The sequence below is a fragment of the Festucalex cinctus genome, chromosome 1 (assembly GCF_051991245.1).
Source record: "Festucalex cinctus isolate MCC-2025b chromosome 1, RoL_Fcin_1.0, whole genome shotgun sequence".
In the NCBI taxonomy this organism is placed as follows: Eukaryota; Metazoa; Chordata; class Actinopteri; order Syngnathiformes; family Syngnathidae; genus Festucalex; species Festucalex cinctus.
In genome coordinates this window covers 64,287,259-64,310,553 of record NC_135411.1, presented here as the reverse complement: position 1 = coordinate 64,310,553, position 23,295 = coordinate 64,287,259, and the positions used below count along the sequence as shown (strand labels likewise).

The following is a 23,295-nucleotide window of genomic DNA, read 5'->3' as shown; positions in this document are numbered from 1 at the left end:
ATACAGACCCCCTCTGGCCTTGACAAAGGTTTAATTAATCTGTATGTCAATGTTTCATCAGCAGAATTCTGAAAATATGAATGCAACGTTGAAAAGTTAATTAGTGGGGCTTTAGCATTAACATATTAAACACAGCATGCACCTCTGAAATACTACATTGTACGTTGGAGTATAAAACGAAAACTCTTGGCCACTTGTAAAAAGTATCAAATCCCTTTTAATTGAATTGTATTTTACTTTATGGCTACATTTTGGAGTATATATGATCATCATCAGGTCCAAATAAATAAATAAAAATATGTATGTCTAGAAAGAGTGAAACTGAAACTATGTGTCATAGTGATTAAATAAAGTTCAGCCAGAGGGTTAGAAACGTGTATAGTACCAATATTTGACAGCACTCCCTGATCAAGGTGAGTTCAAGCGATGTGGGGCACTTCCAAGGGTGAGTCACTCACAATCCTTAGGACTAATTTGACATAACCTGGTTTCTATGACAGACCTTCCTTTTTTCTGTGGGAAGTAACAAAGTGGAAATACTTCATAACTTTAATTACTTTTACTAATTACTGTATATTTTTCCAGGTACAGCATCTGTTTTTTTTTTGTTTTTTTGTTTTTTTACATGAGTATTCGTTTATCTTTTCTTTTTCTTTTTTTTGCTTTTACTGGCTATATTAGAAAACCTGACTACCAGGAAAAAAAAAAAGTCAAATCATGTTTATTTTGATATTCCCCAATCTTTGTGAAGTAACTGGAATACTGCAAAAGAAATTTTTGAGAAAAAAAAAAGTTTTTATTTTTAAGCTATGATGTGTCTACTATAGAGGACATTTTTTTAAACTTAAATGCTCGGCTCAAATACAGTTAAAATAATTCAAACAATACTTGAATGTGTTCTTAAGAGTGTTATAGAAAACATGCTGACAACATTTAAAGCCAAATTTGTTCAATAAAAAGTATTATACACTTACTTGGAATGAGGGAAGCTATTTTCTTTTATGATGCAATCAAAGGTAGCAAAGCCCCACCCCTACACATTTTGTATCATTGGAAAGCTCTGAATGTCCTCTATAGAGCACGAAATGAGTTAATTCAATCGTATGCACTGGGTGGGAGATATTCAGCTTTAAAAAGGTCCACTACAGAGGATAAAATTGAATTTCTGGTTGTCAGGAGGTTACATGTACAGATTCTACTACTTGCTTTGTCTAAATAGGCAATTTACTTTTTTCAACCTTTTTTTGAGGATGACTAAAGACTAAAACAAGAAAGTAAGCTAAATAGAGTGCGGTAAAGTAAACTGCAATTGAGATCTTGATTGATTAAGCTCTTGGAGTCGCAAGATATTCCACAGGCAGCTTTATTTCAGAGAATTCTCTTAAAATAAAGATGAAACAATTAATTGTTTGATGCCGTTACAAGAATTAATCAGATGAATCAGATGCAGTGCATTTTTTTTTTTTTTTTACCAGTCTTTTAAAAATAAAAATAAATGATTTGCACCTTCACTGAACTACAAAGTGGAAGTACTTTTTCCACCTCTGCTGTCCATTTTTCTCTTCGCAATTGTACCCATGTTTATTGCCGTGAGGTTTTGATCGTACCAACGTTGGTAAACAGCACCATCTTCTGACACAGCAAGCGAGACAAGAGGAAGGATAAGTATATATTTTTTCTGTTCTGAGTCTCTCTGCTCATGACTCATTCGAGACACACACGCTTACAATCACACACACAGACACGTTGTCATGTGTTTTATGCCTCCCCTGACTCACCTCCAGACTTGAATGGGACGTGGTGGTGAATGCAATTGGAGCAGTCTGGACTCTGGACCGGACCTCAACAAGACGCTTGAAGACATGAGCGGTGAGTCCACTTGACGGAGCGAATCACATTCTTTGCTTATTCGCCTCTTAGCCCGAATTCACACGTTTACATTTATAACATCGGTTAAAATGTTGAGATATCTAAGGAGCAACTTAAAGTAAAGAATATAAATCTAGTTTTACAGTTGTTGGCAAAGAGACTATTAGTTTATATTTTGTTATGTTTTGCAATTACGTAAAAATAGTTTGTGGTTTCATACAGTTCAGTTTGTGGCACATTTCCTAACAGTATTTCTACTGTTTTACAAACTGGTCTTTATCATCAGTTACGTGGACTTATAACACGGAAAGACGATATAAACGGGATTTTTTATTTTATTTTTTAAGTAAAATATTCCTTGAAGTAGCTAAATATCAACTATAAATGATTGATTGAAATTGTTATTAATGGAGTTCATAGTTTGGGGTATATTTTTCTAGTTTTTGATACTTTTGGACGGTGTGTTTGAGCCAGGAACATTAAATTACTGTTCCTGAGAATTGAATGTAAGAGGGTTAAAGTAGTTTTTGTGATTAAACTTCTTTTTCTTGGCATACAATAGAAAACTTTCCTTGCACATATTTGTACTTTGAAAGAAGTGTTAACTGTTTTGAATTGTTCTTTTAGAAACAGATTTTGTGAAATTTAATGCAACATATTCATTGAAATGGTATACTGTAGTAATAGTCAATCGTGAAGTTTTTTTTCCCCCCACCCCCTAATGACACTTGTATAATAAAACTTCAGGTTAAATTTCTTTTCTTTCTTTTCGAGTACTCTACATGCTGTTAACTATATGTTGAAATTTGTCACAATGATTGTCCGAAAGGAAAAATGAACAAATAAATACAAACAAAAAGAAACAAAACAAATCTTGGAACTTAATTGTAATTCCTGAAAATCAAACATAACTCGAGGGTTAAAGGCATGTGTCTATTTGGCAAATGAGTCGACATGATGAAACTTTAATATTGCACAACGCAGTGCCAGATAAAAATGAATGAAATGTGTCCAAACATGGCTATGCAAACTAAAAATCCCTTATGATTTTACAACTCTAAATGTTTACCTCTTTTTGATTTTAACAGTCACTGACTGATTACAGTCTGTTTTTTTTTCATGCTGATTTTCAGATATGCACGTTTTTATTTATATGCCCCTCAAGCTACACATGATGGTTTCAGTTTGCAACTGTTGTTATCGTAAAACACGGATTTCTCTTTGAAGCCACATAGTCACTGTAAATATGTATTTTACTTGCCGTAAGTACTATTATTAGGTGTTTGTTGCAAATTGAGGATACCATCTTACTAGACTGCTGATTAGTGACAGAGATTCCAGAGCATCCAAGCGAGTCTCAGCCTGCCTGCATGGCTCACATTTTAGTTGTCAGATCATCTGAACATGGCATCTTAATTCTCCTGACTCGACAATGAGTCACATCAGGCCTGCCAATAGACTTATTGTGAACATTCGACTAGCTCATACACACGCACGCACACGCACACACACAATATTGTAGTATAGTTTGCATTGCAATGTTTATTCATTGATTCAATATAAAAAAGAAAGCAAGAAATGAGAAATGTACATAACATATTGTATGATGTACTAAACAAACCCAGAATATGTGCTCCTTTCACACATGGCTTCATATTGTGAAATTATCAACATCTAAATTCTATGGAAAAGCACATCTGGCATATGACAAACTCTAATTTTACGTCATAGTTTTTAAAAGTAATTATGAGTTAAGAGATAGAGTAAACAGTATTTAAGTTTGATAATTTAATACCCCAATAGCAGCCAAATTACTTATTCCAGAGCAAGTAAATAATAAGTAAATAAGTATTATTCACTACATTCCTGGGTTGCATAAAAACATGAATACATATTTGGCCAAGATCTATACAGTTTTACTACAACTGTTAAGTTGTGGACTGTATTTCATATCTGTTTTGTCGAGACACATTGCCTCAGTTTTGCAGCCTTACTGATTACTTGTAGTTTCCTCTGCTATACAAAAATGATAGTTGAGGAAAGATTAAGAAATGGTATGCATGCATACAAGCATACAGGTATTTTACAGCTTAAATTTGATATCATATATTTCAAAACAAGATAGTGAATGATGGTGGATAGTGATACCAGATAAGTGTAGTCAGACAAAAATGTATTATGTCTGGAACTGGTTTGATGGGAAAACATTGGGGCCTATTTTTGGGCCCCATTTTCATAGCCAGGAAGCTGTGCACTGCGTGCACTTGGCATAAAAAGAAAAAAAAAAGGAGCATCTTCATTTTCGTGCTGGGGCAAGTCTAGTTAAGCTTGCTTTTTTGTGAATTTGGTAGATGAGCTACACCTCAATAGGCACTCTGGCATATTCTATTAATCTATTGCATGCTTTCTCTGGCACATCTGGCAATTTGGTGACCAAAAGTAGAGTAGATTTTAAGACTAGCTAAAAGCAGGTCTAAATTATGGCATAGTTTATGTAATGTGATTTTGGACGTCTTCAATCGACGCACAAGCAGACCCATTCTGAGCTCCGTGGATATGTGGTGCATGTCACCGTATTTCATTCATAATTAAATGGCAGGGTGGGACAAACCCTCCAAAATTTGAACAAATTGTCTTCATCTTGAAAATATGTTAACACCCTACTGACTGCACAGCACAACTTCAGGTGGTAGTCATGCCTGGGGTTTCACACAACCCAGGCACGATCAGGGGTGGGAGGTGGACTCCAAGTGCCCGTCTACGGCAGCCTACTTTACATCATCTGCGAGTGGAGAGCTTTGTGCAGCTTTGTTTTAAACTTTGCACATGGTGATCTTCTGCATGTCTGACCGTGCGTCTCTCTCTTTCTCTCTGCACTGAATTTAAAGGGAACGAATTGAGCCACTTCAACTGGCCGGGAGTCCACTGCGTTCCCTCCCACAACAGCGCAAAATGGAACAAACGCCACTTCTACCTGAGCTAGTCTAGGAAACCAAAAGGAAGAAAATTCCACCGATGCAAACTGACGCCGCTTTTTGCGAGACTTGTGCTAGGCATGAAAATAGGGCTCATAGTCTTAAGTGTCTTTCAATAAGAAGTTGCATGTGACTGTTCTGAGCCATAATTCCAAAGAAACAGGAAGCGAAACCTTCAAAGATGAACGGCTGCATAGAATTTCGAATCCAACTAATACTAAATGATGCCTTAAAAGTTGCACAAAAACTTGATCATTCAGGATGTCATGCACAACTTATTCTGCACATCTGATGATAGTTATTACAGGTCAGGTCTTGAGGTGGATCCCACAAATGCAGTCAGAAAATCAAGTCTCACAAATATTTATTTTAGACAGCACACAGTTAAACGTTCAAACAGAAAACACGTCAGTGCTGCAAGGAGACAACAAGAAATACAAATCACAGAAATAACAGCAACAAAAACAACTTGCACAAAAAGGGACAAGAAAACAAAAACTCACAATACAAAACTAATGACAAAAGGACTAGGTGGAGGAGTGGAATCGTCTCTTGGTGCCGGTTTCCGTGAGTTCGCTTCCCCACCTGCTGAGAGACCATGTTGGTTTGTGTGAGGGAGGGGAAAAAAATAATGACAAAACACGAGGCTAGACAAGGTACCAGGGACTGAAGGTTCAAGAGCAAGCGGTCGAAACCACACTTGGGCTACCAAGGAAAGCAAGTGACTAGTCCAACGAATGGTTGCTTCCATTTGCCTCTAAATAGGCTGGCTGATGAACATCAATGAGGAACAGGTGTGTTAGTGGCCATGGCGCCAACCAGTGGTCAGGTTGCTGGTGCAAAAAACAAAAACAAAAACAAAAAACGGTGCCTGAGAGAAAGCACAGCCTGCATGCTCAGAACATGACATTACAGTTGAGCTTGAAAGTCTACATACACTCGGGGTATACTAACTCATGAACTTATGATGAGAAAAAAAGGCTTAATGCCCATCCAAAATACTGTGGAATTTATTTTGATATTTTCAGAGGTTGAAGTTGACATGAGAAGAGATGTGCATGTGAATTTTAGTGACGATACAGAGCATTTTTGTGTCATTAAGCAACAACTTTTGTACACTTACAGTTGTGCACATAAGTTCACCTAACACAAGGGTAGGTAAGGTAAATGTTGTAGCCTTAATTTCCTTTTACAACAATCCAATATTCAGTTAAGGCCAACAAGATCCACATTTTGATTCTTTGTCAGCATATTGCCAACGCGCTCCCACAGACATAAAAGTTTGCTTAACTTACTTAAATTTGATGACTTCAGTTTCCGGCCATTGTCCTCCTTTGGATCTTCTTTGTTCAGATGTGTATGTGTGTGATATGTAATGGTGTTGATTGCATATGTATGTGATGTATGTATGTGTGTGCATAAAGTCATTACATCCAGAACACTATAATCAAAAATAAACTGTAGCCTCTAAAAACAAAGTTGCTGCACTTCAGCTCCTAATCAGCACACCTGGTTCAATCAACTAGGGGCCTGTTCATGAGGCTGCAATGTGGCTTTAAAGGGTGCTGTTTGAAACACACCTGGCCACTAGGTGGCATGATTCACATTTCAAAAGGCCAAACCATATTCAACATATATTGGCTCCAACAGTAAACGTTAAGCATAAAAGTATATACAAAAAAATGATATAGATGACCTGTGAAATATTTGTCTCTATAGCCAGTGACAAGGTTATCCAACAGTATTCTCCACTGTGCTTGACTTCAACCTACTTGAAATTATTGGGGGGGGTTTTGGACTCATGCAGGCTTCACTGTTTGGGCAGAGGAAGGCCAAATCACTCAGGAGGAAAACAGGCCTTCTCCTTCATGGTCAGAGGAGCACTGCGAGGAGCTGTGGGATCGAGTGGAAGGAGTGCGACACAAGCTAACCCGCATCCTAAACCCGGCCAAACTCACCCCATATCTGCGCCAGTGTAAAGTCATTGATGAACAGGATGAAGATGAGGTGCTCAACTCTATTCAGTACCCTCTGCGCATCACCAAGGCCGGTGAGAAGAAAATGTATACCCCTAAAGTCAGTACCATAACACAAAATAGCTCACAGATTTTTGTATCACAATATGACTACATTCATTGTACAGGAGATAAATATTTTGTAATGAATTTGAATCTGTATGTTACATTTTATTTCAGTGTAATGATAAAACAGTATTTTGTTGTTGTTGTTGTTTTTAAACCTTCAGATAAGAAACTCAGTATGCGAATGAGCTGATACCAGTTCGGCACACATGACCAGGTGTTGCGGTGAAAGAAATATGTAGGAAGGGATCGAAAACAGCCAGATGAAAGCCTATAAGTAATGACAGGGGAACATAATGCAGAACAACGGGGATGAATGAGGAGTGTAGAAAAACACCTGGTCCAAAACAGAGCTCATAACATTGTTATTCTGTTGCCAAAATAATGATCACTTTTGATTGACTTCCCTGCCTCTCGCCAAAAATCAGCTGGGATTGGCTCCAGCTCACCGACAACCCTAATGAGGAAAAGCACGAATGAAAATGGACGGATGGATAGATTATGTAGGTGTTGCTAATGGTGTGGAGTGGACAGCCTGTGTGAATACAGTTGTTAAAAAAAAGTTAGCAGACACACTCACATGAATCATAATTATTCCATTTAATTGCAGTTTATCTATTTACGTAATTGCACAGGTCGTTTGCTGGACATCCTGCGTGGACAGGGTCCACGAGGTCTTCAGGCCTTCATGGAGTCACTGGAGTTTTACCACCCAGAGCAATACACACAGCTGACTGGAAAGCAGCCAACACACCGCTGCTCTCTCATACTGGGTAAAAACAAACAAACATATAAAAGTTTGCATTACGTTTAAGTTTCATTGTCTCACACAACATCAAAAATATAGCACTCTCACACATACATAATGCAAACGCATGCTCTTACAGATGAGGAAGGTCCAGAGGGTTTGACTCAGTTTCTGCTGCTGGAGGTCCAAAAGCTGAGAGTGCAGCTTCGAAACAGTCGCATGTGTGAACGTCGCTTGTCTCAGCGTTGTCGGGTGGCCGAGGACGACCGTAGCCGTGCTGAACGAAAAGCTCAGGAGTTACGTCATGACAGGCTGCAGCTAGAGAGGTTTGACTCAGTTTGAAGAACTGTTGAAAATATTGCCACTTTGATTTCAATTTAAAAAGCAGTTAAATCTACTGACAAACCTGCAACCTCAAAATGGCATTTCCTCGTGTGTCTGCTCAGAAGCTGTCATCAAGTCTAAATGCCAAAGTAATGAATTAAGACCACAGTATACAAGTTTTGTTCTTGTCGTGACTCATAAATATTTTATATTCTGCATAATTCTGTAAGTTCTCCACGGAGCGACTAAAGAAAGGATTACAGAACTAACTAACTTTTTGAGTTTCATGTCAAATGATAAAAAAAAAATAATTGGACTACAGTGGTGCTTAATCCATTCCTGCTAGTGATGTTACATTGTGTGCCGAGGCTTCTAAGTGTGTACTGAGTAATCAGTAAAAATACAGGCGACGTGTGGTTCGGAGTGTGGTTTTATGACATAATCGATGACGTTCGAACCTACTTGAAGCACTGTACCACGTGACTGGTTTTGGAAGTGGCCCGGGTTGCTGCCAAGAAAGTAGCTATTGGCTGTCCCCTTTTTTTTCCTTTTTAAACATTTATTGAAAATAGAATACAAATAACAGTCAATCCAATTTACATGAACCATATAATAAAATTAAATTAAAATTAAAAACGTGTGGGGGGGGGGGGGGGGACAAAAAACAATAACATTCAGGTAGCTCCAAGAGTTTTTTTTTTTTTTTTTTATGCTTGGATATTAATTATCAGATGACATTTTTTGTTTGTTACAAATTTAAGAGACTTAAAATACTTGTAAATTTCAATCCAAAATAATTTAAATAAAGATTTCAAGTTTTTAAATCTACATTTCTGGATGTAAAATTTTCCCAATAAAATAGCCTCTTTTTTGTTTTTATACCCTCAATCACACAAGCTTACATCATGTAAGTAACATGGCCTCCTGGGCGGGGAAGCGAACCCACGCCAACTGGCACTGAACGTAGGTGACGGTCCCACTCCTCCACCCAGAGCCCCAATAAAACAGCCTAAAAGTCGCCAGAGGTCACAAAATTATGTCATTAGCTGGCTGCATGTAACAGTAATGAACGTTGTAGGAGAAAGGAATAATGTTGTAGGAGAGGCAAAAATAGTGAGTTAAAAAAACACACACACACACACACACACCCTAAGAAATTTCATTAGATTTGTCTCTCGTTTTTGACCAAAAAAAAAAAAAAAAAGCGCCAAGAGGTTTTGGAAAGTCGCCAGATTTAGAGAGAAAGTCGCCAAGTTGGCAACACTGGAAGTGGTCCGCTCATCAGACAGACATCAGGCACAGCTACGAAATGCGATGAAGTTAAGTTACTTTTTTTTTTAATACAAACCAATGACAAATGTTGGGGTTTTGAGTTTCTTATTTAATTACACTATAAGTAACGAAAGTGCATTCCGATTTCTAAGAAAGCTTCACTGAGGTCCTATTACTTGTTTTGAAGTAGGCGGAAACTAGATTGTAGTACATTTTATTGACCACTTGATGGTACCATAGGCGTCATGGGGCTTCATCTTACCATCACGAATTCTTGCATATCATTGACAATCCCCGAATACCATGAAAATATGCCATCTATGGTGAATGATGAAAAACATAGCAATGTGATTGAATGTTTTATGATGGTCATTACTGTATCATATTGTTTGACCATCATCATCCAGGCTACGTCAAGACTGGGAGTCGGCCAGTCGAGAGTTGGGCAAGCTGAAAGACAGACACCTGGAGCAGTCTGTGAAGTACTCCAAGGCCCTAGAAGAGCAAAGCAAAGCATCCATACGAGAGAGAGAACTGCTCAAACAAGTAAGACAGTGGGGAGCAACGTCAAAACAAAAGAACACTGTACTACTTAGAACCTGAGTGTTACGTGTTATATTTGCAGACTTGAGCCGCATAGTTGTAGGGATGGACAAGTGGATTGAATGCAAAGCCATTCAACTATTAAAACCTACTGTACATCAATTCACAATTATGCACCACAATGCTGTTAACTACAATCCCATGGCTAGATGTGATTATTGTTTCTTAAGATTTCATGTGTAATGATGACTGCTGTGTTCTGTCCTCATACAGGTAGAAGATTTAAAGTCCAGGTTAACAGAAACAGAGCATCAATCTATCAATCCTGAAGGAAGTCGGATCCAAACAAACACAAAGAAGAGCTCGTTATCCACAGGAGGACCTCGCTGTCCACCGCCTTTACCCGAAAAGCCACCATACCGCATTGAAGTTCCAAAAACAGAAAACACAAGAACGCAGATGAAGGATCCAGTTCTTCCTACTGGAGTCATAGTATGTTCTTGTGTTCTTGTCTTGATTATGGTTGTGGACAGTCCAGAACTTTGGCAATTAAAGTTTCAATGGCTGGGAAATGGCAAACAGTATCTAGCATGTCTGCCTCACAATAGAGAGGTTTTGAGTTTCCAACTATCAAACGATGGTAGACGGATTGATGAATTTTATACAGTAAAATTTCAAATGTGTGTTTCCTCCAGGCTCTGATGGATATCCTACGGCAGGATCGCAAGGAGGCTGCAGAGCAAAGACAAGAGCTCTGCCACCTCATCACCAGACTACAGGGGGAGATTCAAAGCAATGAGGAGCACAGGGACAAGGTGAGCATTTTCTCAGAAGTGGATAAATGAACAGATTCATAGTTAGTGCTCATGAATTGCTGTTGTACTTGTGAACCACGTTTGCAGCTTCAATCACAGTGTGAGCAGCTGCAGCTGAAGGTGAGAACTCTGCAGCTGGATTGGGAGACAGAGCAAAAGAGGAGTATGTCCTACTTTAACCAGATCATGGAACTTGAAAAGGAGAGGGACCAGGTCAGCGTCTTGACATTCATCCAGATTCACCCACAACTAGAATGACATTGAACATCCCGTTTGCCTGTCCACGTTCCCTTTCTTCTTCAGGCCATGCGAAATCAGGACAATCTGCAGTTAGAGTACACGGACTGTCTATTGGACAAGAATCGTTTGCGTAAACGCATTGCAGAGCTGCAAGCCAACATGGAGCAGCAGCAGCGGGAGTTGGAGCGAGAAACAGAAAAGAGCAGGGAGCAATTGGAGCAGAGCACTTCCTGTCTGCACTGTGTAAGTCAACTCCTCATGTACCGATCTGATTTAGGCATCTGTAAATCAAGTACAGTACAGTTTTGTCTATATTACGTAACACATGGTTCTTTGTACTGTATGTCATGTGCTCTCCAGTCCCATCTGTCTCTGTGCAGTGAAGATCAGTGCTATGGACCCTGTTGCTCCTTGGACCTGGACCTGAGCCTTCCTGTTAATGGCACCCATCTTCAATTACGGAAGGTCATAAAATAGTTTTGTTGTTCTGGTCTTTACTGTAAAAATATATTCTCAGACATGGGAGTTAGCATTTATGTGTTTATGCATCCTTACTATCAAATGTACTTTTTTGTTCAAACATTAGTTTGTTCTGATGCTACTGTCAGATTAGCATTGTAACTGCGAGACTATAAAAAGTATCCCAATTTCAGAGAACATGTAAACACTGTGGAGTGTGGACTAGTCTTAAGCAATGTTTGACATGTTGGTACATGCTGAGCGTTGCTCTCCTAATGTGAGGTCAAACCTGTCTGTGCTTCTTTTCTTCTCTCCAACAGGCACCATCCAGAGGCCAAGCCAATGACAATTCAGAGGGTCGGTTGTTTTCACTCACAATACCAAAGCTAATCAGCAAGTTTCTACTTAATGTCTTTGTTTACTTACTTAGATATTGTTGTTTCGTCAGCCCGGACGAGAGGCAGACGGCCGGCCTGAGATTTACGTCCCGGCGGAGGCCGTCTTCGCCCTCCCGCCGGGCCGACGCTCAGGGGAGATATGTCGGGGAGGGGGGGGGCTCCGACTGTCCTCTCCAAGAGTGATCGTATATTATGCATCCCGGGTGTCGGAAGGAGAATCTTCACCTGTATTCGCTTTAAAGGAGAAGTTCAACAACTCAGAATCTAGAAGAAAAAAGTAACAGAGTACCGGGCCGAGATTCAAGCTGTAGACAAAAAGATTTATTTGACACAGACATACAAACAAGACATATATTCTGGCCAGAAGGGATCAGAAATCCGTCGAACAAAGGGATGCACTGGTTTTTATAGCCTTACTAGAATCCACCCCCAAACTTTTTCCTTGGGCGTAACATCTTAAGGTAGCTAACGGTATTGGGCCACTACAAAATTTGCCCACTCCTGCATATTAGCCTAATTATTCATATGAATGTCTTTGGCCACTAGAGTGCACTGCAAGATAGGAGTTTAACTTGGTGCAGTACTATTTTGTGACCATTGGGGGCACTGTTACTCCACGTAAACTTAGGCTCGCAACCTTTGGCCTATTTTAAAGCTGACCTCTGTATGAACTTCATGGTTACGCAAGCTCATGTGTACCTTCCTGCTCATAAATCTTGCGGACAAGACATTTTTATGGCCTGCACCTGGTCTTGGCTCACTCACTCACGTGTAGCACGTGTAGCTCACGTGTTCGGAAAACCCCTATCTCACAGATTGCCTTCAAGGCCAGCCAGAGCACACGTGATCGGAAAACCCCTACATATGTCTGCTGGGTCAGAAGAAAGGAAAATGTGTCAGAGCAGGTTTGGGTCAAACCAGGTGGCCTTTTACAGGGATGGGGGGCATGAATCTACATAGATAACTAAAATTATATACTTCAATATCGCGCCTGTTCCTTTCCAGATTCTCATTCCAACTCAGAGGAGAATCCACTGTCATCAGTGCGTATGACCTGGCTACTCACTAACAAATGCAGGTTAGGGATAGACAATAAGAGATTAATTTAATTAATAAATCTTTATCAATGCATCCTCAGACAGAAGACGAGAAGGAAATAAATCGCCTCTCAACATTCCCATTTCCTCCTTGTGTGAACTCCATCAACAGAAGATTCAATACAGAGTGAGTTTCTTTTGTTTTTTTTTTGTTTTTTTAAATGTGTTATAATTCAACAACCACCACAGTTTTCAACAACAGTATTTTCACTTTGTCTGCCTTTTGAAAAGGTTTGACTTGGACTCTTGGGGCAGTGATGAGAATGACAACATAGCAGGTATTGTTAATTGCGTGCTCATTTTGCATCAGCATCGACATTCTCAACAAGCTGTGTTTCAGGTGAACATAGTGAACCCTCTCTATGGGATTCCTGGAACTCCCTACATTCTCATCTCTTCACCCCCGATCTGGTTAATCTGCCTGCTGTTAGCGCACATCGGCACAGTCCCAGCAGTCCAAAGTAGTTGTCATTGTCCATAAAAGCAACTAAAACAAACTTGTTAAAACTGTCAACTTTTCTTCAAAATGCAATGATTGTATTACATGATGCCTTGCTCTATTTTAGGAAACCTCCCATTTCTCCAACTTCAAGCCCTCCTATGACGCCAAAGCACATAAGCGCCAGTCTGGCTGATAACATTATGATAACTGGTGGAAACCAAACAGGAATTTTTGTCAGCAATGTTAAAGCTGGTTCAGTGGCAGAACAATGTGGGCTGAAGGAGGGAAGTGAGCTCCTGGAGGTAAGTGTCAGTATGGATCTGTATAGTTGTGTTTGTTTATTTTAGTTTTTCCCCCAGATAAATGTCTGTCTTGTTTTATGTCTGTACATCCAGAAAGACTTAACCCTTTTAGTACACATAAGCACAGTCCCCATTACCTCAGTTTTCATGCAATCAATGCTTAATTTTTTGCTGCTATATTTCCTACAGGATTACTCATTTTCATAACATGACATTACCAGCACAATTTTAATAAACTGATTAATTGCATTAGTGAAACACACAATGTTATACTGGCAACTAAACCATGTGTATTGTTCCTAAACCAACGCTGTTACAAGACAGAAAAAAAGGTAAAGTGGTTCAAATTACATAGTTTTAATTTCGGCCACAGGGGAGGGGGTTGTGTGCACATGAAGCCTCACCAGCAGAACCTTTTAGGCCCTGTTCACACGAAAGCCCGTTTCAGTGTACCCGCACAAGTTCCTGACCGTTTGGGCAGTTTGTCCACACGGCGGCTCGGTTTCGGAGCTTGAAACCGACAAGTTTTGGAACCGTGCTCATAGGCAAGGCAAGGCAAGGCACGTTTATTTGTATAGCACATTTCATACACAAGGCAACTCAATGTGCTTTACACAAGGAAAGACAACACATAAGCATCAAGAAACAGTAGTTAACAACATTCAGAGGAAGAAAAATTAATGAAAATAGGTTACAAAATTTACTAAAAAGAACATACAATAACAATCTTAAAACATTATTTTAAAATAATAAAAAACACTTATTTAAAGCTGTTTAAAAGTCCTTAATCAAAGGTATGAGAAAAAAAAAGCTTTTAACCTGGATTTAAAAGCATTTACACTCGGAGCTGACTTCACTTCTGTTGGTAGCCTATTCCATCTGTGTGCAGCATAATAGCTAAATGCAGCTTCACCATGTTTGCTTCGAACTCTGGGTTCCACTAGTTGGCCCAAGTCTGTAGATCTCAGAGCCCTGCTGGGTTTGTACTCAATCAGCATTTCTTGGATATATTCAGGACCCAAACCATTTAGTGATTTATAGACGAGTAGCAGAACTTTAAAATCGATTCTACAGCTGACTGGAAGCCAGTGTAAATCCTTAAGTACTGGAGTAATATGTTCTGATCTCTTTATTTTGGTCAGAACTCGAGCTGCAGCGTTCTGAATGAGCTGCAATTGTCTCATGTTCTTTTGAGAGAGTCCAGTCGGAAGACTGTTACAGTAATCTAGTCTGCTGGAGATAAAAGCATGGATAAGCTTTTCTTGGTCTGCTTTAAGCATGCAGTCCTTCAGTCTGGATATGTTTTTCAGTTGGTAAAAGGCTGTTTTAGTGATGAATTTAATATGATTGCTGAAGGTCAGGTCTGAGTCTATTAGTTCCCCCAAGATTTCGAACTTGGTCTTTAGTTTCTAAAGACAGTGACTCAAGCTGTTTTTTAACAGCAATCCTCTTTTCTTTATTGCCGAAAACAATGAGCTCCGTTTTGTTTTCATTCAGCTGAAGGAAATTTTGGTTCATCCAGTTGTTAATTTGCTCTAGAGAATGACACAATACGTTAATAGAACTGCTGTCATTTGGGGACATTGATAAATACAGTTGTGTGTCATCTGTATAACTATGATAGTCAACATCGGCGTTCTGAAGCATTTGACCCAAAGGTAACATATACAGACTGAACAACAGGGGTCCAAGGACTGACCCTTGAGGAACCCCACATGTCATGGCCTTTCGATCAGATTCAAAATTTCCAATAGTCACAAAGTAACTCCTTTCTTCCAAATAGGACCTGAACCATTTAAGGACTTTTCCATTTAACCCCACCCAAGTTTCCAGCCTGTCTAACAGTATATTATGATCAATCGTGTCAAATGCTGCACTGAGGTCCAACAAGACGAGTACCGATACCTTCCCTGCATCAGTGCTCAATCTTATATCGTTCAGTACTTTAATCAGAGCTGTTTCTGTACTGTGATGAGGTCGGAAACCTGACTGGAATTTATCCAAAAGTCCGTTTAAGCTCAAGAAATTGCTGAGTTGATTAAAAACCACTTTTTCAACTATTTTAGTTACGAAGGGAAGGTTTGCGATTGGTCTATAATTTGCTAGCAGGGAGACATCCAGTGTTCTCTTTTTTAGAATGGGCTTGACGGCGGCTACTTTCAGACATTTAGGAAGCTCACCTGATTGAAGTGAGCAATTAATTATTTGTTGTAAATCGATTTGAACAGATTTCACAATGGTTTTGAAAAAGCCAGATGGTATTGAGTCAAGACAGCTCGTAGAGGGTTTCAATTGCTGAACCAAGTCTACTACAGTATTTTGATCCTCTGTCATGGTAATTAAATTATTCCTAGGTGGTTTTAAGTGCTGCATCATTTTGTTATTTTGCTGGTTTGTAACAATGTTTGACCTGATGGCTTGTACTTTTTCACTAAAGTAGCAGGCAAATTCATTGCATTTATCTGTTGAGAGGAGTTCTGGCGCTTTGATTTGAGGGATTTGTGAGTTTGTCAACCACGGCAAATAGAGTGTGTGTATTGTTGAGGTTCCTACTAATAATTTCAGAAAAGTGTTGTTGTCTAGCTATTACTAACTCTTGGTTAAAATGACAAAGACATTGTCTGTACAGGTCAAAATGAACTTGGGAGTTGAGTTTTTCTCCACTTTCGCTCTGATTTTCTGCATTTAGATTTCAAAGTCATTATGTTGGTAGCACACCTCCAAGGTGTTTTAGTTCGGGATTAAATGGTCTTAGTTTTAATTAGGAGCAACAGCATCCAAAACATTCGAGATTTTTGAGGTGAATTTATCCAGAAGTTCATCAACGGTCTCTGCATTTACAGTTGGTGATGCAGCCATTAATTCCATAAACATGTTGCTTGTATTCTCATTTATGTACCTTTTTTTAATAGAGACAGTAGTTGTTTGAACTTCTGGGATTGTTTGTAATTCAAAAAACACACAGGAATGATCTGAAATAGATAAACAACAGATAAAATGTCAACACCTTTAGAGATGACGAGATCAAGAATGTGACCTTGATTGTGTGTTGGACCTTTTACATGTTGTGAGAGACCAAAAGTATCAAGTATATTATAAAATTCTTTGGTATTTTTATCCAAGTTGTTGTCAACATGAATGTTAAAGTCTCCAGTTAAGACCAGACCATAGTGGAAAGATTCCAAAATGCGCCCCGTACGTTCCAATGTGGACACCATAGCAGGATAGCTACTTCTCCCATGACTGGACACGAACCGCCAGTCTGTCAACAACAATGGCGGATAGCCGTGTCTTCGTCGTTTTGTGCAACCTCCTGAGCTTGCTTATGCTTTTACAGCAAAATGTGTTGCGTGATGTTGTACTTGATCCGGCATTGTCACTTCTGTTTTGTGTTCGTCTCACTGATATGTATATATTACTGGACAGCTAATAGCCCATACACGCCCATGCAAGACGTTGAAGCGACAGAGCAGCCATCTTACTCAACCCATCTCGCGAGCAGACTACTGTTTAAACTACTTTAAAGCCCCTTTTTCTTTTATCGCTCAGTTGCTAGACCCCTGTTGCTTCTACTAAGTACTGTCTCAAATGTACATTCGGTACTGTAAATGTATAGGATTGTATGCCCAGAAATGTTTCTTGGGAAGAGAAATATAGCGGCCTCGCAGCTTCAAAACTGGCTGTTCAGATCAGTGGTTCATCTTCATGGGTCTTCGCTTCTTCTACGCTTTCCGTTAACTCCCTATATCAGTGCTACAGAGCCATTCCAGACTTGGCATATATATTGCAGCCATTAAACGTCCTAGGCGTCTTCTTTTGGGCACTCGGATGTCTTGAGACGGTTCTGTCTGTACAAGATTTATTAGAGGAAAAAAGGCCCTGCTTCCCTGAAAACAGGCCCTTAGGGCAGTGTTTCTCAACCCTGGTCCTCAGGGTACATTATCCAGCCTGTTTTCCATGTCTCCCTTTTCCCAACACAGGTCATTCCAATGACAGCTCATTAGCAACTTCTCGAGAAGCATGGCAGCGATCCTCACCTGTGTTGGAATTGGGAGACATGGAAAACAGGCATGATAGTGTGCCACAAGGACCAGGGTTGAGAAATACTGTTTTAGTGAACCAATTTGATGGAAAGCTTTAAGTGTTCAAAAGGCTTCAATCTGCCCATCACTACACAGACTGAAGGGAAATACGAGACTAAACACATACAACCCCCCCCCCCCCCCCCCCCCCCCACACACACACACACACACACACACACACGTTTGTCTTTGTAACACGAGGAAGGGCAGACATATGCAGGTGGGCAGGATTACACTTAACGAGACTTAGATACACAAGGAAAACTGAACACAACAGGTCATGATAGAAACTGAACACAAAAAAACAACAACACCGAAAACCAAATCATGACAACAAAACCAAACCCAGACCACGACAAATTGACAATTATACTAAGACGATAAAGAAACTGACTACGGTAACTTCACTGTGAGTGACATGTTTCTTTCCTATTCAGCTCGAGCATGTTCTCTTTGGGGGAGGAAATGTTGTGCTCAGCCAGTGCACTGCTGAGGTAGCGCACTTTTCTCTGCAATGGTGGACTGAACCGTCCTCACTGAAACATCAGAGCAACCCAGAGGGTGAGTCAGTTTGCACACAAAACCCCCCCAATATTATTTATACAATAATTTTGCTGAGACTAAGCTGTCAACTTGGTTCCCGTCCACAGCGTATGCCAAGTTGTGCTCCCAGCTTTCTTTGCCCACTTTCAAGGGTGCTGACTCATTTTATGTGCGGGTCAATCTCAACATTGAGCCTCTCGGAGACCCACCGTCTCTGGGTGTGTCCTTTGATGACATCATACACGTCACGGACACAAGGTACAATGGCAAATATCATTGGCGCTGTTCTCTGGTGGACCCTCGCACAGCCAACCCCCTGCAGGCAGGATGCATGCCCAGCTATAATAGGTGGGCCATGTAAATACAGTACATTTTGTCAATATTCTAGAAATGCATGGTCATCGTTGTCAATCATTATTTAAATATTGTTGTTGTAGCTTTCCTGTTGTGTAGAAGTAAAGAGGTGCATCTAATATTTTCACTACTAAGTTTCATGTAGCTCATTAAACAAAGATCAAAAACCTTTCAGTATGATAAGGAACCCATTTTCTTACCTGGCCACAAAATGCTGAATGTAAAAATACTGATTACGTTGCATGCTTTATTCACACTATTTTCTATTTAAGCGCACAACAGTTGTTACTTGTCAAGTTACGGAAAATGTCCCTGGAGCAAAAAGACTTCAAAAAGAAGGTGATTATGAGTCATATTCATATTGCAAGATGAGTTCCAAGTATTCATTCATTTGTCATTACACTGTAGTTCCTGAGGAAACCATCTGGTCGTGTTCGTCTGGTAAAGGCAGTAGATCCCAAATGCCGCGGGATAGGGGCCACACAGCACGTTCTTTACACGCTGAACAAACGTAAATCTTTCTCTTGAATTATAAATGTCATATTTTCTGCACATTTTTGTGTGAATTAATGTGTAGGTGTGTTTACTCAGGGCATGAGGATCATTTGATCCCTTACAGCCTTGTGCAGCCAATAAAGGTTGATTCTAAGCGGCCCGTCATCTTCTCGCCATCTCTGCTGTCCCGTGGCCTCATCGAGAGACTGCTGCAGCCTGTCGACTCTGGTTTAAAATACAACACCTGTGCACCTGGTATGAAATTTATTCAGATTATTATAATGATATGAAACTGCATCTTATCACCAAACTGTGCTGCTCTCTTTATTTTATGTATACTAGTCGTTTTGCTTAATTTTTTTTTTTAACTGAATATCATCTATCTCTAACCTGTTACTTGTAGAAACAATACCGTCCTCTGAGAGGAGAGACAAGAGAATATTTCTGTTGGATTCCCAGACTCAAGAGTCAGCTCTCGGCATACGGCTAGAGTCCATACAGGAGGTCATCATGCAGGTGATATAAAACATTGTTTCTCAAATTGTCTGCATGTGGTATCACAACAATGTTCATGACCACATGGCTCACATATAAACGCCCCATCAAGCGAGTTTGCAGGACAACCTACAGCTATTTTGACTACTATAATGTATGTCTATAATTAAAAAAAAAAAAAAAAAAAACTATTACCGGTACATTACACGTCTTTTGTGTCTGCTTTAGGACAAACACTGTCTGTTGGAAGTGGGGCTGCAATGCGTTGAAGGCTTGATGAGACAAGAGATTTATCCGATTGTCATCCACATCCTGCCAAAGAGCAAAAAACATAAGAAGCTCAGGTAAGAGCCCATTCACTGGTTTGAATGTGTGGTGAGCATGGGTTATCCCTTATGGCAGGCTTTCTTACTCCTGGCCCTCGGGAGCCAGAATCCTGCAGGTTTTCAATTGTTTCTGTACTCCAACGCACCCGATTCCCATCCATAATCGGCTCATCAGCAAGCTCCGCAAAAGCCTGATAATGATCCTGGTCTTTAGAATCTGCTACAATGGAGGCATCTAAAACAGTGGTGGCAGGAGTCCTGCAGGTTTTGGATGATTCTGTGCTCCAACGCACCCATTCCAATGAACAGGATCGTTATCAGGCTTATGCAGAGCTTGCTGATGAGTTTCGGGTGTATTGGAGAAGAGAAACATCTAAAACCTGACAGTACTCCGGCTCCTGAGGAGTGAGGGGGGCCTGCCCTATGGTGAAAAACAACAATACTCACTAGACCCCATGATGCAATGCCTTGATATGGTTAAAATGATTTTCAGTCCCCAGGGTATTGTTTGATTTTGGTCACGAGACAAATTTGTTCGTTGTGGTGCAAATATGGTGAAATTAATATTGTCGGAACAACATAGATTGACAGTGTTTTGTTTGTTTTGTGTAAAATAAACCCAGCTTTAAACAATATTTTACTATAATTGATTAGAATGCATGTTATAAAATTTCTTATTTTATTGATGTGTATATAGTCCACAATATAAAACAAATCTCTACACAGTGATTCTGGAGTAAGAAATGTGTGAGTGATTCCAAACACAGGCTTTGTTGCTGCCACCTAAATGAATTACTCAATTACATTTTGGGGTGGAAACAACAACAATTACTTGGAACTACTACTAGTAATTTATTTTACCCATAGTCCAGTGCTTCACAATCTTTTTACACCAAGTACCACTTCAAAACATACTTGGCTCTCAAAATGGCACTATTTGTACCAACATTAAAATCAGTTGAGTAGTATGCTGAAGTCTTCATCACAAACAAGAAAGATTTTTTTTTAAATTCTTTAGAAGCAAAATGAATATTATTGTAAGCCTGTGTAATATGCACCATTATTACATTAGCACTATACTTAAATGTCATGGTGGGGTGGGGTGGGGCTGGGGGGCAATACCATAACCTAAATGTTTTATTTAAAATTCAGTGCTTGAAAATGTAAAAAAAATAAATAAAATAAAATAAAAAAATAAAAAAAAAATAAAAAAAAATAAAATAAAACCTAAATCGATGCTTAAAAAGACATTCTGTTCTAAATTCAATTGTATAGAACTTATACAACTGATCTGTACTTAATTAACTACGATGGCGTATTAGGGCCACGTATAAATATATATATATATTTTTTAGAGGGGGACGGCAATATTTTGAGGAAAAAAAAAACTCACAAATTTGCCACTTTAGAAAGTCGCAAATTTCAGACTTTCTCAAGTGGCAAATTTGTGAGTTTTTTTTTTTTCTCTGGGAATATTGCCCCCACCCTCTAAAAATAAAAATAAAAATAAAAATATTTATACGTGGCCCTAATGCCGTTGTACTTCACTAAATCCACTGTACTGGATGGATAAAAAAAAAATAAATGTTCAAGTCACTGTAGCGTTATGCATAGTTTGAACATTTAATTGTGTTTCTTTCAAGTACCACTAAAGGGAGCCTGCATATCACTAGTGATACTCATACTACACTTTGAGAACCACTGCAAGTATATCAATGAGATTTGTTATCTTAAATGTTGTCCATGCATGAACCAATAATATGCTATGAGGCAATCTAACCATTTTCTCTCACCATTTTTGCATTACAAACAGAAAGTTTTTCCCACGGTGTGGAGACGAAAGTGTGATGGAGGAGATGTGTCAGGCGGAACAGTTGCAGCTGGAGACCCTGCCGCTGCTCTACTGCACTTTGGAGCCCACATGGAGCTGCACAGAAGAGCTGCTCACAGCCATACGCAATGCCATCATTAGTCAGCAGATGTCAGTAGCTTGGGTTGAGCTAGATAGGCTGCAGTAAGCTAAACCAGTCTTTGCCAACCTTTATTAGACCACCAAGGAAGCACATATTTCATCTTGTCACTGCAGACTACCCAACAAAATGTCACAAAAAATATACTGTACATCTGAAAAAATCGGAGCCAGAGTTTGGACACCCCTGCTGTATACACTTGCAGAATGAGTGGATACTCGGGATGTGTCAACAAACCAGTCAGATTTCTAATGTGGGGATTGATTTCATATTTTCATTTTGATTAGGCAGACTCCTTTTTAATCAACTTGCGTGTGGATTATGTTGATTATAGCTGTGTTTGTTTTCATAGTGCCATGGTTTACTTTTCATCTTCTCACTCATATATCAAAACGTCACTTATTGGCCATTCAGACACTTTGTATTTGTACATAAACACTGTGCTAAACAAATCATATAAGCGACTTTCTGTTGGGTTCCTTGGCAGGACTAGCCAAAAGTTACACACATATCTAAATGTGTGGTAATAATTACTGAACTGCAATATTTCCTAAAGTTTTTTTTTTTTTTTTTTTAACTTTATAGGTTCAGCAGTGCTGCCTTTTTACGTGTGCACAGTAAGTCAGCTTACTTTTTACTGCATTATTTTTGTAAGCAGTTGTTTAATAAAAATAATTAAATTCTCATAAAATAACTGTGTGTGCTTCATCTTTGTGCTTAAACGTACACAATGTGTTACTCATGTTAAAAAAAAAAAAAAAAAAAAGACCATGCAATGCAATTTAGGGTCTAATTATTCTTTGGATGCTAAGACAGTCTATGCCCATGAAAATCAGAAACAAAAGTTGCAAAGATATTACAATCTATCATGCGGTTTCATGAAAAATATCTACAAAAAGACTCAGATACAGTTACAGATAGTCTAGTTGAGTTTTTTTTTATTTATGGTTGAAAAGTGTTTTTCCTACAAATATTTACTGTAATTGATGACATTTCAACAATGGTGAGCCAGCAGTTTTACTTTGATTCAACACAAAGACAATCCTCTGATGGATGTTTACTGTAGAGAAGCTGAAATTCTGACTATTTGGCCAATTTAAATATGTATTTAAACGAATCATTGCAATGGAGAATGATTTTGTCATCATGCGATACAAGAAGGCATGATCAGATTCCTACTTTATATACTGGTTTTCACTTGATTGATGTCCCATTCCAGAATTGGGTACCATTTTCTGTCCTCCTAACATTTCGCTCAATCCATGTGCAAACTACAGAAATGTGCACTTGTGTAAATTAGCATTATAGTACTAGTAAAGTGATTGCTCAACATTAATCAAAATACATAACAGCTCTTGAAAATGCCCCCTCTTCTCCCTGCATCTTGACAAACTTACATATCACATACAGATAAAACAAGATCTAAATAAGATTTTTTTTTTTTTAAATATGATTTGTTTTCCTT

General features: G+C 39.1%; 2 protein-coding genes and 1 long non-coding RNA gene across 5 annotated transcripts in view; 1 reads left to right on the top strand and 2 right to left on the bottom strand.

Annotated features, from left to right (window-relative positions):
• cdc42ep1b (CDC42 effector protein (Rho GTPase binding) 1b) overlaps window positions 1-1,840 on the bottom strand; it is a 34,418-nt gene extending 32,578 nt beyond the window's left edge. The window contains exon 1 of the mRNA XM_077502020.1: window positions 1,779-1,840. The gene's annotated coding sequence lies outside the window, so the exon portion shown is untranslated. The remainder of the gene's footprint in view (window positions 1-1,778) is intronic.
• On the top strand, window positions 1,432-22,518 carry LOC144004622 (caspase recruitment domain-containing protein 10). Of its 3 annotated transcripts, none has more exons than XM_077501975.1 (24): window positions 1,433-1,869; window positions 6,670-6,894; window positions 7,561-7,698; window positions 7,813-7,999; window positions 9,677-9,815; window positions 10,086-10,304; window positions 10,508-10,627; window positions 10,715-10,840; window positions 10,931-11,110; window positions 11,228-11,332; window positions 11,647-11,683; window positions 12,730-12,767; window positions 12,863-12,948; window positions 13,053-13,099; window positions 13,162-13,282; window positions 13,388-13,565; window positions 18,085-18,208; window positions 18,298-18,538; window positions 18,817-18,883; window positions 18,953-19,055; window positions 19,136-19,294; window positions 19,443-19,555; window positions 19,763-19,878; window positions 21,674-22,518. In XM_077501975.1, the coding sequence occupies exons 1-24, from the start codon at window positions 1,791-1,793 to the stop codon at window positions 21,876-21,878; spliced, it is 3,153 nt and encodes a 1,050-aa protein (XP_077358101.1). In that variant the 5' UTR covers window positions 1,433-1,790; the 3' UTR covers window positions 21,879-22,518. The 3 variants fall into 3 exon arrangements, with proteins under 3 accessions (XP_077358109.1, XP_077358101.1, XP_077358092.1); XM_077501966.1 differs by having other exon boundaries at window positions 1,434-1,869; window positions 6,652-6,894; XM_077501983.1 differs by lacking the exons at window positions 13,053-13,099; window positions 13,162-13,282 and having other exon boundaries at window positions 1,432-1,869; window positions 6,652-6,894.
• Window positions 5,192-6,362, bottom strand: LOC144006255 (uncharacterized). Its single transcript, XR_013279770.1, has 3 exons — window positions 6,140-6,362; window positions 5,505-5,677; window positions 5,192-5,429 (listed from the first exon to the last, which is right to left on the bottom strand). It is a non-coding gene; the product is annotated as an uncharacterized LOC144006255 (long non-coding RNA).
• Window positions 22,519-23,295: the final 777 nt, after the last annotated feature.

Excerpts from the sequence above, each read along its gene's own strand:
- LOC144004622 (XM_077501966.1), top strand. The coding sequence starts at position 1,791 with ATGGGACGTGGTGGTGAATGCAATTGGAGCAGTCTGGACTCTGGACCG. Across the intron at positions 18,209-18,297 it reads ACATCAGAGCAACCCAGAGG|CGTATGCCAAGTTGTGCTCC; the intron begins GTGAGTCAGTTT and ends TCCCGTCCACAG. Across the intron at positions 19,295-19,442 it reads ATACAACACCTGTGCACCTG|AAACAATACCGTCCTCTGAG; the intron begins GTATGAAATTTA and ends TGTTACTTGTAG.